Source organism: Catharus ustulatus, chromosome 1 (genome assembly GCF_009819885.2).
Source record: "Catharus ustulatus isolate bCatUst1 chromosome 1, bCatUst1.pri.v2, whole genome shotgun sequence".
NCBI classification, from domain to species: Eukaryota; Metazoa; Chordata; class Aves; order Passeriformes; family Turdidae; genus Catharus; species Catharus ustulatus.
The window spans coordinates 92,985,648-93,002,631 of NC_046221.1; the positions used below are offsets into that span (position 1 = coordinate 92,985,648).

The 16,984-nt window shown below is 39.6% G+C and overlaps 1 protein-coding gene across 6 annotated transcripts in view; it reads right to left on the reverse strand.

The window, feature by feature from the left end:
• Positions 1 to 2,117: 2,117 nt before the first annotated feature.
• The window catches only part of EPB41L4B (erythrocyte membrane protein band 4.1 like 4B), a 166,502-nt gene continuing 151,635 nt past the window's right edge, over positions 2,118 to 16,984 (reverse strand). For 5 of the 6 annotated variants that reach the window (XM_033053792.1, XM_033053784.1, XM_033053777.1 and 2 more), the window contains 3 exons: positions 12,478 to 12,546; positions 8,484 to 8,647; positions 2,118 to 6,882 (listed from right to left, as the gene is read on the reverse strand). In XM_033053792.1, coding sequence (XP_032909683.1) covers positions 6,813 to 6,882; positions 8,484 to 8,647; positions 12,478 to 12,546 — 303 coding nt within the window. In that variant the 3' untranslated portion in view covers positions 2,118 to 6,812. The remainder of the gene's footprint in view (positions 6,883 to 8,483; positions 8,648 to 12,477; positions 12,547 to 16,984) is intronic. The other variant, XM_033053766.1, reaches the window with a different exon arrangement.

Here is a 16,984-nt window from a genome sequence, read left to right on the forward strand (position 1 = left end):
TTCACATCATAGAGTCCCTGGGATGCTAAGCTGACTGACCAAATACCTTTTAAGAAAATAATTTTTGCTGTGGTTTTCTTGGATTTCCATAAGAGTTTGCTAATAAAAGGCAGAAGAATAACAATGCAGGAGGATTAACTTACTCCCTCCTTGAATAACTGAATAATCACTGGATGAAACTATGAAGATCCATGTGGCTTTTATGCCACTCTGATGACACAGCTGAGCACTCACTGGCATTATATAGCAAACACACTATAGCAATGCTCATTAAAAAATAAAATAATTAGTATCAATTGCATATTGCTTAGGTAATGAGACAATTTTATATTTGTAATTTTAAAATAAAGTAAAAAGGCAAATAATGTTTCAGGCAGTACTTTGCCACCACTCTGACCAGCAGGTGACAGTGTAGGTTGTTTGCTGTTCTCTTTTTTGCTGTTGTTTTCCCCTGTTCTCCTGACCATCATAGACCCTAAAGACTGGTGACAGACTAGTGACACCCCACAGACCATATGTGCTACTGGCAGTACATAAGATGTAGTTGTAATGGTCAGGGCTGTCAAACACATCTGATGTCACAGCTAAAACACTCCTATTTCCAGCTTCTCACAAAAAGGGCAATCCTGCTGTCCTCATCTGACACCAGAAGCTGGGATGCTGCCATGAACCTGTCCTGGGACAGCTGGGAAAGGGCAATAGTTCATCTTTTATTTCCCTCATTCCCTGGAGTATCCTCCTGCACATCTGGTCACAACCAGACCTGACTCTGGGTTTGCTGCAGGGTTGCCCTTCAGGTCAAGTTGGACATGGGGATCCCAGTGCTGACCAGCCCCAAGGGCTTCACTGTGCTTGGCAAAGGCATGGCCACTGTCCTTCAGGGGGCCTGGGGTTTCCTCCACTTCCCTGTGTCTGTACCCTGACGGATTTTTGCACCACAGCCAGGCTGAAACTATTGCCTTATTGTCCCCCTGGCCCAGCTTAACAGCGCCTGCATGCAAAGTCTGTTTTCTGCTTGAGAAAGCATATCCCCAGAGATATAGAATTAATCTCAGAGACTTCACACTCAGTCATAGATCAGCCATCTGATAAAGAACCAAAAGGTGGTTCAGATTTACATCTCTGAAGTCTCCACACTTCTCCACTGCAGCCAAATTGCACAGGAGTATTTGCTGACCTTTTAGTGCACAGCTTCTCATTACACTGCACCTCAGAACACCCTTCTTTAGCAAAGATCTTTATTAAGGAGAATTAATTAACTAGGTTTGCTGGATAATCAATTTTTTTGGTATAAATTGAGTAGAGTTGGAAGAATGCTGATCTGTTGCTCCTCTGATTTCCCCACATAGAGAATAAAAATAGAAGAAGGTCCAGATGGAGAAACTGGGTTGGGATCAGATTCCTTCTGAATACAGAGTTTTGGCAACCTCAGAAAATGGGGTGAACATTGCTGGGATTTACTTTCCTAAGTGCACTGGGAAAGTTAATGTCAAAATGTCCTGATTTAAAGATCTTTGAAGGAAAGTGAAATGTTTCCTTCTGAAGCAACTTTTCATTTAGACATTGAAAGAAAGGCAAAAACAAGGGCAAAACTCTGAGTAAAATGTTTTAATTGTGTTTGAAAAAAATTACAGCAGATAGGCTTTGTTTGATTTGGGTTTTTTGGTGGGCATGTTTTTAAATTTTCCTCAATGGAGCAGTTTAACAACCTGGTGTCTCTCAGCCCTGTGTGGAACATTCCTCCCCACCCCTTCCACTCCAGTAATACTTTTTGCTGCCTTTTGAGCCCTAGATGAAAGCCCCAAAACCTGTCAATATTTTTGTTTTCCTACCTTGATCCTGCCAGTATTTTTCTGGCTCTGGTATTCAGCAAAGTGTGCCCCACCTAATGACCCCACAAAAGATTGGCATCCTACAACACTACACTATAACTTTAAGCTGAAGAGAAACCCTCTGAACTTTATGAAGAAATTATCTCTCAATTTTTTCTTTGTGTTGTATTTTTTTTTTATGATGGTGGATGCGCTTTCCTAGCAAGCAAATGTTTCCTTTAATTGGCATGTCGCTCCTTGCCTCCTAAATAACTGGTTTGACTACAAATTGCTCAGACTCTGTGATTTATTTTTCATCTCTTTTATTGCAGGCATGAATACAGGAACAGGTAAACAGCTGAGCCGTAAAAGTTTCTCTTTAGGCATGTTTTCAACAAAATGCCATCATACACTGTCTGATGATACACGCTGCTAGTCAGGTGAAAACTAAATGGTGTGAGCAGTCTTGCCACCCACCATTCAATGCTGCAGCTGCCAAAGAAGCCTTCTCCTCCACTTACTCTCTACCTTCCCTCCCTCTCCACGTCATCTACAGCTTCTTTTACGGCACGAAACTTTACAAAACACAGTTGTGAGGCTAATCTTACATGCAATTACAGATCAGTCTCAGTATATTTATTGCAAACTCCTTGAACATCAGGACATTAAAAAAAAAAAAGGAGAGGAAAAAAAAAGAGAAAAAATATTCCATTGCATAATTACAAGTAGGGTTTTTTTGTAGCAAATGAACCAGAAATGTATTCAGAAAAAAATAAATAAATAAAAGCAAAGGCTATTTGTAAACAGTTCAAACAAAACATGATGCGGCCTCCAATGAAACATTTCACTGCATTGCCAGCTCTGTTTCAAATGGGCACATAGGCATCCTGTTGCAAGAGAGTGAAGCCATGAACTGAAACTTTGGAGGAGTTAATTTTCATATTTTGCACTTCCAGGGTCTGTGAAACATGAAAAGTCTGCACACACGGTGGGATCTGAGAGAGGTTGGAATCTCAACCAATGTTTCTAAAGAAAACTCAGTTATTCCTCTTAAAATAGTGGAAACAGCTGAGCCACAAAAAAACAAAGCACAATTGGTTGGCTTCCATAAGAGGCTGCAAAATGAGAAAATATTTAACTCCTTGCATAGCTATTTAAATGGCCAATAAATTTTGCTGGAATCACCCAAACATGACAACATTGCATTCCGCTGCTTAGAGACTTCACGCTGAAAAGCTGGGATCTGCTGACAGGGTCAGAGCATCACTCGGGGGCACTGCAGAAAGCCAGGGCCATCCCTGATAAGCTTTGCCAGCGTGGCTGCAGCAGGAGGTTTCATCAACCAGCTACTCCCAGACGGAGCACAACTGTAGTGAAGCCTCGGTGCTTATGTCACTGTAAGTTGCTATCCCAGCTCTCTGTTCTTCCACAAGGGATAAATCTGCTGACAAAAGGCAGTGCTCTGGCAGAGCTACGCCGGTCACAAATCGTCCCTCGAAGCTGAGCCCTGGATGATGCAGCTGAGTCAGCAAGGGTTTGCAATGTAGACCTAGCCAGAGGGACGGAAAGCAGGATACATCTCACCTAACTTTAATCAGTAAAAAGGTAGACACTTAAGTCAGAGGCACCTCCGGAAGACAGTTCTTTTAATCTCTCATCAGGTGAGAGCTGAGCATTTTAATGTTAGATGAGATGAACCCTTTTCCAGGAGAGCTGAAGAGACAAAATCCTTTCAGCCATCCTTTCCTGTCACCAGTTCTGGAGACCATGCTTCAGAAGGCTGCTGTTCAAACGCGTTATCTTTACACATGTCAATGTACATGATAATGATAGCCTGTGCTGGGCTTCATGCTGCCACAACTACATATGCAAGCTTAAAGCTAGCTCAGATACTTCTGCACTATTATATAGACATACCTTCAGGCAGAGTATCCTTTAACACCTGTAAAGTTAAATTGTAGGGGCAAATCTGCAATGTCTGCCCCTCTGCAACATATTTGTGTTGACACTGTCTTGTTCACAGCAGTTTTGGGTAACAGGTGTCCTAACACTGAAATTCCCAACCAGAAGTGAGGCAGAAGTGTTTCTTCAGAGGATGTGAAAACTGAGATGCTGAAGCATGGCTGAAGAAGGTACCCAGTAAGAAAGAACAAGATGATGACATTCCACAGTTAAAACTTTAGTTTGATATCAGTAAAACAGTTTTAATAAAGCTCCATTAGACTGCAGAATAGGAAACGGTAGCAGCCAGTGGATAAGACACTGAAACACGACAAGGCAACATACTTGAAGTTGTTCTGTAGAAAATGTCCCACAGAAACTAAGCAGCCATATGAGCCTTTCCCTCTTCTCCTGGTGGGAACCAAAGAAGGAGGAATCTCTGCCCTTCTTCAGCTATCCCAGAGCATGCCTCAGCTATAAAGACTTGGCCAGATAAAGTAACCTCGGTTCATGTTACTTGTTTTCTGGTTCTGACTATTTCAGCTGAAGAAATTTTATACAATGGGAGCAAAAATAATTCATTAAAAACAATGAACTAATACGCTGTTTATGAGCCAGAACATCTTATGGGCTAGTCTGACTTAGGCATTTAGTTTTGCTAAAGGCTTTTGCTTAAGTGACCAAACTGTCCTAACATGGATCTATTTTGCCCCCAAACTTGAAGGCATATTGTGGGGTTCCTAAAGTCCACTCCATGGCAATCAGTATGACTGAAGAGTTCAGATTTTTTTCTGTTTGTTTTTATCTTTTTTGTTCCGGGTTTTCCTTGACAGTGACTTTGTGAAATTGTTGCCAGTTCAAACACAATTGGGAGTTACCTAACAGGCAGAAAACGAGATTCAGCTAGTCAGCACTGTGCCATTCTCAACCTTACTTTGTTTTCCTCTCCCAAACCAGCATTTATAGTCACAATTTTCTTTTATTTGCTCTTCAGAATGCTCACTCTCACTTGGACACGGGCAAAATGTGCTGCTGCTTCTCCCTCACCAATACCCTCTGGGAAGTGGTAAAGAGTAACAGGAAATTGCAATCTTTTGTGTCTGTGCATTTTATCCTCCTTTATGATTTCCTCACAGGGATTTAATGTTCCTAACCAATTTTTAAGAACCCTGGATTGATGGAGTGGGGCATTAAAACATACGGAACAGAAGTGTCCTGGCACTGCAACTAGAGGGTGGACAACACACAAGCCATATCTAATTACTCAGGGAAGTCTCTGGAATGCTCTTAAATCTACAATCCAGGTGTGGTTTTGTGGCTCCTTGTGCCCACTGCTCATGTTGAGCCACTTGATTAAATTTTACAATGTGATTTTCTATCTAATGGTCATTCTGTGTATTTTGACCCAATTTATGGCAACCAGAGTTTTGGGTTTGGTGGATTTAAATGGGAAGCCTAATGCTACTTTTTTGTCCCAGCAAATATAAAATAGACAAGTTATTTCGTACCTTCACACTGCAATCCAGAACTCTCATTTTAGAAAAACAGCAGAAGCTAACTCAGAAGGAAAGCCAGTCTCACAGCAATCACTTCCCAGCCTCCACACAAACAAACTGCTTAAGCTGAGATAAAGCCATCATAATCAGTGCCAAATGAAGGACAATCTTTTATCTTAATACAAATAAGAGAACATAGTGTACAGAGTAACATAAAAATATACATCTTCAGCCATACAAAATGCACAAAAGCTTTCCTGTTGAAAGAGTAGCTGACAGTCAGATGTTGTTAGTTTTCTCGATGACCCCGTGCTACTGAACAAGGGGAAACAGAGACCTTTTTTTTTTCCTAGGAGATAGTTGGTAGCATTACCTGTATATCATTAATTCCCTCCCTGTGTCTGTGGCTCTGCTAGTGCTGGACCACCCTCCCCACCTCATGCCTGAGATAGCTCCACTGGATGTAGAGGCTGCTTGGGTGTTGGAGGTGAACGGGACGTATAGCCAGGCACACCCTCCACAGGTTTGCTAGGACATACATGCTGATTAGTACAGTTAAAAACACGGGTATAGGCACAGCTATGCCATAAACTATCATTTTTCTTGCTCTTGAAAGGGACCAGCCAATTCATGTCAGTCAGGAAGGTGGTTTATTTACCCAGGAAGGAAAACATTCTCCTTACGTGAGCTACATCCACACCGCTGAGGCTCTGCAACCTTCAGTGCTGGGGCAGAAGACGTCTGAGCGTGGGCTAGCCTTAAAGCCTAGGCAAACTGGAGAAGGTAAAACTCTTCACTTACTTTAAAAAAGTCAGTTTCAAGCTAGAAAGTCAGTAGCAAATTACTTTAAACAACAGATTTTTTTCATCCATTAATGGAAATACAGCAAGATTTTGTTGAAGGTTTAAGTCAAGGTGACAAGCTATAGGGAGTATTGGGTGTGTATATCTGTATGGTGGGGTGTCTCTCCCCCTTGCAGCTATTTATATCGCTGAGTGAAGGTTAAGGTTAGGAATTTAATAAGACAGCCGTTTATTCTGTGGAGACTAACAGTCCTGGGGTTAGGATGTAATAATCGTTCTTCTGCTTTAAAAATGGTTCTCTTAACAAATAGCAGTAGCTCATTGCAATTTTCAGTTGTACAAAATGACATATTTTTCTATGTTACTATCAAAATATTCTGCATAACATTAATTTCTGTGCACTTATTAACATATGTACAGAACAGTGTTTCCCAATAGAAATCAGTATGCTCCTTGCTGATCCTCTTTGCCCTAGATTTACCAAAACCAAACCAGAAATTAATCGTGTTAATAGTATAAAATCTCAGGAGAGATAAAGGATTGAAGGTTTATTTCCCAGCAGCAAATGAATAAAGGAACTCCTTCAAGTTAAAGTCTAGCCGAGCCGTAACTTTAGCCAACCGCGGTGAATCCAGGCGAGCCAGGAATATCACACATTTTCCCGATGCATTATGTTGAGTACACAGAAGCAGAGGAATGTAAACAGACAGAAGGCACATGAAAGGCCCCAATCCATTCTCCATCTGACGGAAGTGCGAATTTCATAATTCTGTCATCAAGAGTCTTTTCATCATTTTCTCTCTCTCAAGTTCACGCCTCAGAGTCTCAGCACTGTGTAATTAATGCACAAACAGCCAATTATGGGAACAACAATAAGTCTCAGATTTCAATTTAAAATAATTAACATTTTCAAAATACCAAAGGAGAGGAAAAAAAGGTCAGGCTCAATTCAGTGAAAAAGCTGATAACTGATGGCTGATTCAAAAACAAGTATCGCTTGATATTTCTGAAGAGCAAACAGAGGCAAGAAGAAGGATATAAAAAGATCCACATGGCAATACAGTTTATAATTTCATCTAACCCCCATTAAAGTTTACTGATTTCAAAGGAAGTTGGATAAGGACTCTAAAAATGGAGCAGCTACAGCAAATGCCATTATGAAAGACTATTGTTACAGCCTTCTGCTCCTGGGTGTGATCTGATATTGAGGGATATCTATATACATAGATATATAGATATGCTGAATTTACCATAGTTCTGCACATATCAGGATGCCATAATCAGAGCCTGAAGTCGTTGTTCTCACTGATTCACTCCAGAGCCCAGAAGTTTTGTAAGCCTGGGAATACCGGAGTTAGTGATTCCATTTCTGAAAGTGTTTACCGTGCTGTTCTAAAAGGTATGTACCTCACACTTGTAACACAGCTTGGAGATTTAAAAAACTGCATTGCAGAAACTTTGCAGCCCAGTCGTGGACAAGCAGGGGTAGAATCACCCACCTGCTCACGAAACATCTTACAGAAGCTGAGTTCAGCACTACAGCAAGAGAATTACTTTTTCATGGGAATGATAAATTTTTAGATGAGTAAACAATGTTGAACAAGTGTGCAGGTGCAATTAACCAACATCTGCAAAAAATAATTAACAACCAAAAATGGGAATCGAATGTGAATCCAAAAGCATAAAAGACTCATTCATTATGATGTCAAAGAAATACTTTTTTCTTCATAAGCCTTGGACTATTTGTGCTCCAGAAGAACTGACTATATCCACTGCTACATTTATATTTAGTAAATTATCAGCTTGGGAAGTTCAGCTTTGATTAAATTATAGAATAAGAAGCCAGCATGCAAAACCAGTAGGAATAAAAGAACAGAAAACTGAAAAGAGTCTGTCTGTGGAAAGGTGGTATAGCTTGTTGCTTCTCTGAGAAATTACAAGACCACTGTAGCTTGACATTACTAAAATAGAAAAAAGAAAAAAGAGAAAGAGGAACAAGAAAGAAAACCAATCCCTGTTTTTCATTTAGAGGAACAGACATTTCTCAAACTAAGCTTTCCCTCATGGACATCTAATTTCAAAACACAAATTGTAACAGCAATTATTGAAACAAAACTTATGTGGTTCAGACAAAATTACTTGCCTGAGGAAAACCTGCGCAACCCTTTGTTTCCAGGCCATTGGCCACAGAAATGGTACACTGCAGGCTGCAGCAGTTAATTCAGGTAAACTTTGCTTAATCTCAGAGCATGAGAGTATGAGTTACAGATATTTCTTTACATATCCCACCTATTCTGAAGTAGTCAAGCAATAATCTTTCAGTATAAGAGGAAATGACACTTTAAGGCAATTACGACAGAAAAAGGGAAATCAAGCTGATTCCTTTAATGCAGAAAACACCATAGTATTTCTGTGAAAGAACTGCACAGTACCTGTCTGCCAGCGAAATGGGCTTATGCGACGTATATACTGTCTGCACTGTTGGAGTCGGTATAGTGTCTGCCAGAGACCTCAGGACAGGTGATGGAGACACCAGCGTAATCTTAGGAGATGACTGCACCCCACAGCATTGTAATTTGCTGTCTGCAAATTCTGCCTACAAAATAAAATATGTATACACACACACAGAAAGAAAAAATTGTATATTAGTTTCTACTGGTCTTGCCATCCTTCACCATCCAATTCATTGCCAAGCACGCAGTGACAGCAACAAAGAAAGAGAACAAATGGGACGCTGTGGCTATAACCTCTCAGTGCAGCCTCTGCAGAGGCTGGACAGGCACCTCTGTTGATGCCTGGGGGACCAGCCTGATTGCAACATGCGCTGAGTGAGATGGCACGGCAACGTACGGGACTGGCAGCATTCAGGTAAAAAACATGATCAGTTTGGAGAATGTCACTTATCAGTACTGCATTTTCCCTAAAAATTATGCAGAATCCTGATAACATGAGATTTCTAGAATATCCTTCAGGAATCCTATACAATTTGCTGGTGGGTCCTCTAACTACTCCATGTTTTGTCAACACCTGGGAGTCTGGGATTTTAGGAATCCAGGTTTCAAAATCTCCATCCCTTTCCCACTTTTGCTAACTGGAACATGCCTCAAAAGAGATATTCTTGCAGTATCCAGTGAAGGGCAATGTAAAAACAATATTGGAAGTGCAGATTTAAGACAAACAGCAAACAACTATCTCCTGTCTTTTCGGTGAGGTATTTCAATGCAACAATATTTTAGCAAAGACTGGGCTTTTTTTTACAACCAGAGGGGGAGGATCCCTAAAAATCAAACAGCCTTGCCTTGCTTTTTTGGCATGAGCTATTTCTCATGCCAAACCACAACAGTTAGTGCCTGTGGTGTATGTCTGACCCTGACCTGGGAAGAATATAGAGCAACTGCAATTGCCAATGTGTCAGGATCATTAAAACACACTCCTACTGGCATCAGCTACCTTTCTTCCTTGATGACTATTTCTTCTGAACCTGGTTCAGAGTTTAAGGCAGGGAGGAAGAAAAGCCACCATGATAAGAAAGCAGCCATTTGAAGAGCAACTGGTTGTTTTTTTTTTCCCCCTAATTATTTCTCAAATTCTGCAAGCTCTCTGCAAGTGATTCACAAACTTAGTTTAAACAATACGAAACCTATTTGAGCCAGGAAAGACTTGCTGTGTTAGGTTTGCTTGCTTATAATCACATTTTAAAATGTCTAAACATTTCTAATGATCCAAAATAACCTCTGAAGCAAAAGGAATTCCATTAATTCCACAAAATTAGTGAAATGGAAAAATGTAAAATCAACTAGAGAAACTCTCCTGTGTGTGAATAATGGCTAATAGAATCTGTTCAAAATTCTCTGTCATTCAACTTTTAAAACTCAACCTTAGAAACTGCAGGGGTATGAAATTCGATGTTCCTCATATGGGATCCCTGTGTTCTGAGGACTTCTTACTCTATGGCATGAAAAGAAGACATCACTCTGAAGCTCATATAAATTCTCCCAGCCTCACTGAAATCAGCAGAGTGATGACAAACCACACTTGCTGAAAATTTGCCTTGAATCCCCTAGTGTGTTTGCTCTGGATGATTACTTTACAGTAGATATCCAAAGCATCTTTTTGTATATATTTCTGATTGCACAGCACACTAAAGCCAAATATTTAACTAAACAGACAGGTCTAAACAGACATAATTTCATTAATTTAAATCTACGTGACTTACACCTGCCTGAGAAAACGGCCATCGTGCATGCCATTTTTCTGTGGAAATTTCTGAAATGCAGATGGTTCCTGGCTTGTATCTTATATTTAAACATTCCAGGAAACCAAGTCATCTAATTTTTCATCTGATCAAATCAACATAACTGCATATAGACCACCAAATTTGAAGCTGTTCAGGAAAGGTAAAGCCTTCTAAATGTCATCATTCATAATCCTTTTCCTGCTTAATAGCAACACAATGTTTTCTTCCAAGAAGAAAAAAAAAAAAAAAAAGAAAAAAAGTGTAGGGGAAGGGCAAGCAGGGAAAGGAAACAACGACAAAGAAAGAAACAATTAACAAACATTACCATTAATCTGGGTCTGTGTGTGACTGGAGACCATTCAGAGTTTGATCTGCCTGCAAGTCCTAGCTACCCTTCCCTTACAGCTCCCCTCAAGCCCTCAGCAGTGCATCAGGATGATCTGAAATGCTGCTGTGGAGAGACACCTCCCTTTGGGCTGGGACACAGGGCCATGAAACACAGGGCCAAAGCCACATAATGCTCCTGATTGTTTTCCCATCTCTGTGCAGTCCCGTAGGTTGCTGCTTGTTCACCACAGATATTTGTTCGTAACTCACTAAAAAGAATGTACTGGATCATACATTATTGGGGTTTTATTGCAATGGTATTTTAAATATTTGTGATCTCAGCTTTGCTCTCTGCCCTGCCCAGGGAATAGGAAATCTATGGGGAGAAGATGGGATTTCAAAAAGATTAGTTTAAATTTTGCTTTGCTTCTTTTCTCCTGACAGAACAAAACAAAAATTCCACATTTGAATTTGCCATGAAATATCCATTTTCTACAATATGGAAATTTCTGTGGGTAAGTATACATCAGTATACCTTCTGTTTGTATGCTAGAGTTCTGACCCCCCAATTATGAAAATGTATGTTATCTAGCCCTCTTAAATTTTGCTTTAATCCTAACTGTCAGAAGCAGAAAAATAATGTCTGACAATCAATACTACTCAATGGGAAAGCTATTTTGGGGGATGCACAACTTTGGTTAGATAAAGGACAACTCTGAAAGATCCATGCTCTGTAACTTTGGGTGAGCTTTTATCACAATTGTCTGGACGTGGCTGATATAATGAAGCATTGCTGTGACATTCCTGTGCACTTTCAAATGCATTTAATTAGAGCTCAGCTGTGGCACTTATACAGCTTGGGGAGGCTAACTAACTCTGACTTTAAGGTACCTGTTTGGAGAAGAAACTCATTTACATAAAAGACCATGATCAGGTTTATTGTAAAAGAAGAGCCTTTCTTTAAATCATTAAATACAGACAGAAACTTCACATGACCCAACAGTGAATGAAGTTACTTATCTTGGATTATATGCCAGATATAGATTGCTGCAACCAGTAAAATTTAAGGTCAAAGTCTGAAACGCTTTATCTTGCAAATGTAACTTTGAAATTGTAAGTCATTTTACATGGCATTTATAAGCAGAGTGTTTCGTAAAGAGTAGTTAATTTTGTCATACTTTTTTGTCATATTTATTACATAATGCCTCTGCCACCAAAGAAAGATTTCAATCATACTTTTAAAATTATCAGATAATTGTTCTCTGTTTGTATGTAGTTTAACTCACCAAATTCCCTAAGTCATGTCTTCTGGGAAAATTTAACAAGAATGAAGTTCAATATCGGATTCAAGTTCTCAGTAAACATGAGAGTTTGTACAAGGATACCACTGCAGTCATTCACACACTAACTATAATTCTTTAAAATTCAGCTGTAAATTCAGTGAAAATCAGGGCCCTCTTTGTGATGGCACAGCAGGTGGTTTCAGGCAGGAGGCCATGCAATGGCTAGACAGAGGACTAAGTCTTCCCATTGCTTTACTGCTCCCTGTAAAGATGTTATGGAGCTTCACAAGAGTCCTCTACAGTCCTGAAATTAACATTTTGGGACCAACTTCATTAGTGGTGAACCTTGACCTTTAATTTTTAGTCCTCTGTCTAGTAAGCAGCAATGTCAGAATGCAGGCAACGTTCTGTATAATGGGAATATTTAACAGCTTCATACTCTTAATTTCTACTTGGAATTTATCTTTTTTTTGTTTGTTTGTTTTTTTCGTGGACTGCTTAGTGCATAGATTTCTGACACTTAAAAAATCAGTTGGAATTGTGTTAAAACACAGTTTTTTAGTTGCACGTTCTACTTACAGAAAACTGTGGTACTGTTGTAAAGGGATCGAAAAAAGGATTAGATGTATCAGCAGGGAATGTCTTTATCTTTAAAAAAGATAAAGAAAAAGATGTTATTTTCAGAGCATAAAAATGCAAAAAAAAAAAAAAAAGCAGCAAAGCATTGCAACTATAGTGACATATCCAACAAATCAGAGCAGTTCAGCAGTGCTTGGACCAGACCCAAAAACCTGATGATGAATAGTCAAAGCATAATATGAAAACTTGATAAATTAATTTTACCGTGTAATTAAATATGTTGAGCAAATACAGAGCTGGTTGCATACAATATATCTTCCAATTCTGTCACCAGAATTATTATGTGATTCTTTCAGCAAGCACTACATTTTAAGATATGCAATTTGAAGTGCAGGAGCAAATTTTGCTGTACAGGAACTTTGGCTAAAGAACTTGTCCTTTAAATATTTTAGACTTCCAAATTTTCACTTACAGAGTTGCTGCCGAAGACAAACAATCACACAAGGTGGGATCAAAAGAAAATCATATATTAAACAAACATGGGGACAACTGTTTGTTTCAGGCAGCTAGGAGGCCCTGTGCTGACTGGAGGGCTGTGAATAAAGGATGACCCTTGGAGTTTTTTTGAAAAGTGAAAGGAGACAAAGAGGAGAGAGACCAACATATCCATTTGGTGAGAGGGCTTGGTCCATGAGGATATAGTCACTGGTGTGACCAGATCCTACTGGAAGTCACTTGTGCCCTTAAAGTAGTTTCAAACATTAGCTGAAATTAAAAATATATTAAAAGCAGCAACAATCTCTGTCCTACCTCACTGTGAATGCTGTTTCTCACTATTTTCCGTTTTAGAATGCATACATTATTCATCCATTCATTCATTCATTCAGAGAAGACAAAATAGCAAATAAACATTTGAGTTTTGAAATTCACTTCATGCTTTCCCTTTGTAAAATTACATTTTTCACTTTAAAGGTGTGTTTTTTACTTTATTACAGAAACTGCTGTGCATTGGTTTGTTATGCATGTCTTCAATCATAATTTACTAACTACAGCTATATAATTGTTGTTTAATAATGAGGAAAGCTAGCTTGAGGGCCCTGAGCCCCTGTAGGCCAAAGAAAAACCTGGAATTAACACATCAAATATAATTAAGTAAATGTACAGTGTTTATTTTACAAATAAAACAGCAAAAACATATTGGTTTATAAGGGTACCAAGGGAAATTAACAGCTATCTGTGGGCTTCCTTCTGCAAACACGTGGAATTAAGCTTAGCATTAATTGTCAGGCTTCTTACCCATGAGGAGTATGGATAGCAAAGATACCATCAAGCATGTAAGTAAAAGTAGTCTTTTTAACAGAGTGAAGGTGTTTTTAAATCAATTACACAGGCATGAATGAGCTAACCACTCTGCGAAAGAGAAATTACTTCAAATCAAAATTTTCTCTGCAAACTTATAAAAGGAAGTTTCACAGTCCTTTTACAGTCCTAAATTCATGTCTATTAGCAAAGTGTACAAATGTCTGCTGTGTTGCTGATTGAACCTATCTCATTAGACTGACACAATAGCTCCTCACAAGTTTGTTATGTTACATTACACCCAGAGCCAAATCTGGACAGCTGTAGCATGTCTCACTCTTTTGAGAGACAGCAAATACCCATGAGCCCAGGCTGACATTCTCAGGTTATGAAGGGTTTACAATATGATGTTACAGTACAAAGTACAAGTGTACTCAGTTACAAATAAAATCTTTGAGCCAAAGACAAACCGATGGGAAGCTGGTTGCTCATGTGCAGTATGAGTTTGATATCCCACAGCTAAAATCTCTCCAATTTTGCTGGTTAGTCTCATTAAGGAAATGAAGCACAGTTACTGAATGCAAGAAATAAAAATTATGCAGAATACTGGAGAGTCCACTGAGATTTGGGAGCAGAGGCACATAACAGGAGTCAGCCTGGTCACATGCTGTGACTCACAACCATGCAGAATACCCTCTTGCAAAACCAGCACTTCAATCTGTGAATGTGCATGAGGTCAGCCTATGCATCAAAACAGGGCAAGAAATGGTTAATCTTGTTTAGTTATCAGTGTGAGTCCCTCTCTCAGGGAGTTGTGCTTTTTTAATCTTGAGAATACGACAATGTTGACAAAAGAAAGGCTCTCTGGATTATAAACCCCTCAACTCCTGCCTTTTAAACAAAGTGGAAAGAGAAATTAAGGAACAGAGGGGAAGAAACCCATACCTGTGTTCAATTTTGTTGAATTGAAAATTATTCAAGAAAGACAAACAGACACCATCTTGCTTAGCCTTTAGTATTTACTCTTTCTTCCCCCCATATTTTTTTGTCTCTGAGAATAGTCCAAATATACAAAAGTGTTTACTCAAAATACACAACAGTTTATTGGTTTGGCTCAGACCTTGATTAAATTATTGCCATCAGCTTCCATAGGCAAGGCAGAGAGGCAACATTGTTCTTGCCTCTTCAGCACTGGCAAAAAGTTCTTAACTATTAATGGCTTGGCTCTTCTGAGTAGGAAGTCAGTACAACATCCTAATCCATACAATAGCAGAAAAATATATATTCAAGAATATTGTTCAGGCAAAGGATATGCAGGACAGGGAGACAGCAGAGTGGAAAGCATCACTTTAAAAACTGGCTTATGTGAAACTTGATTTGGAAATTTGAAGGGTCTCTTCAGCCAGGAATATACTTCACCTACTTTGACCTAACTGTCCTGCATGTTCACCGTGGCCAGCAGTAGCAGTTGCCAGAACCTGGAAGGGGAAGAAAAGCCTGTGGTTCCCACCCCACCACACAAAGGAAAGCAGCGTCATGGGTGAGTCTCTTCCTTATGCTTGAGTTTATTGTGTGAAGTCAAAAATCTCAGAGCAGCTCAGAAAGCAAAACAACCAGAACCTAAATGTTATGCCTTCCCCACACAGCCTCTCTCCCTGACCTAGGAGGAAGACATACCAAACCTTTAAATATCTCCTAACTCACATGGAAGAAGCAGACTCTTTAATTTTCCAGGGTGCTTTCCTTCTCCCTATCATTGCAGCATCAGTTGAAAGATGCCACCTGGGAACTGAGAACAGAAGAAGGGCAGAGACAACTCTACCACCTACTTCAAACCTGCAGTTCCTCCAGCATCTGGAGACCCTCAGCAGCTTCCAGGCTTTACCTGGGATGGCACACAGGATGGGAAAAGGAAGAGGGAAGACGAGGTGGGCAGTTCCATGGGCAGGTTGATCTCATGAAGATGAACTCCAGCTACTCAGAGAAGTAAAACACAGCAGCTGTCAGTGTGTGAATTGCCTATAAACCAGAGTGAGGTTTGCTGTCTGCTTTGGTATGAAACCAAACAAGTAACATCTTTAAAGTTTACAGCTGGGCACAATTCCTGTTGTGGCAGATGGAGCAGCAATCTCATCCATATTTCTCAGATGGGCATTTTCTGGTAGAGTCAGGCTCTTCCACAGGAGCAAAAGGGGACTGACTGCTGTCACAGGGGCTACAGAAATATACAGAAATGAGCAACAAGAGGTTAGAGCTGTGTTCTCCTTAACAGCACAGACAGGCTTTTAAGCACAAAACTTGATTTCAAGCACACTTGCTCTCTCTGCAGGAGTGCCAACAGTCTTGCAGGCAAAGTGACAGCCAGAAAACAACCTTTAAGGCAGGTCCCATGAGTAGCTGTCAGGTTGCAGGGCATGACATGAAAGGGGAGTGAAGAAGGTTGGCATTCCAGCAGCATCTCACATGCTGAGGGCTTGTTTCATAACCTGAAATGCCCCTTGCTTGAAAGGTCAGGGTGCATTACCATAGCAGAACAACTTTGGACAAGTAGCTCCTTGTCTGGAATATTTAGCTTGGCAAGTTGAGAATTTACTAAGCTTAAAAGAGTTGACTGTCATAAAAAAAAAAAGAGAGAAAATAAAAAAAAGAAAAAAAGAAAATCATAATAAAGAAAGGATTAGCATAGTCTCAGGAGAAGACCAATGGTTGAGTAATCTTGAGTTGAGTAAAGGTGAAAAATCTGAAAAGCAGACAGATGTAACAGTCACACTGAATTTTGTGGGAAAAAAAAAACAAAAATGTATTCCTCTGTGGATAATTTCCTGCTACTACTCAAATTTTTTTTTTTGCATTATTGTTGCCCATATTTTGGAGGAATCTTTGCCACAAACAGAAAGAATGAACAGCACTGATTTTCCTTGATATTTATATAGCAAGGAAGAATGAAGAAGAGTGAAGGAAGGAAAAGGACAAAAGGACAAGAATCTTCCCCTTTTCATTGCATTTGTGAAATTTGTGCAAGAGTTCTTCTGGATGAAATTTCAAATCTCAGTAAAAAAATTGCACATTCCTGAAGCACTTTTTCGATCAGTCAAGAGGAAAATAGATGTTACTTTCTCATAAAAACAAATGGAAGTGGAAGGAGATAAAGAAAGAGTACTTTTGTCAAGTTAATTGATAAAAATTCAGCTATTTTGGTATTTCTGTC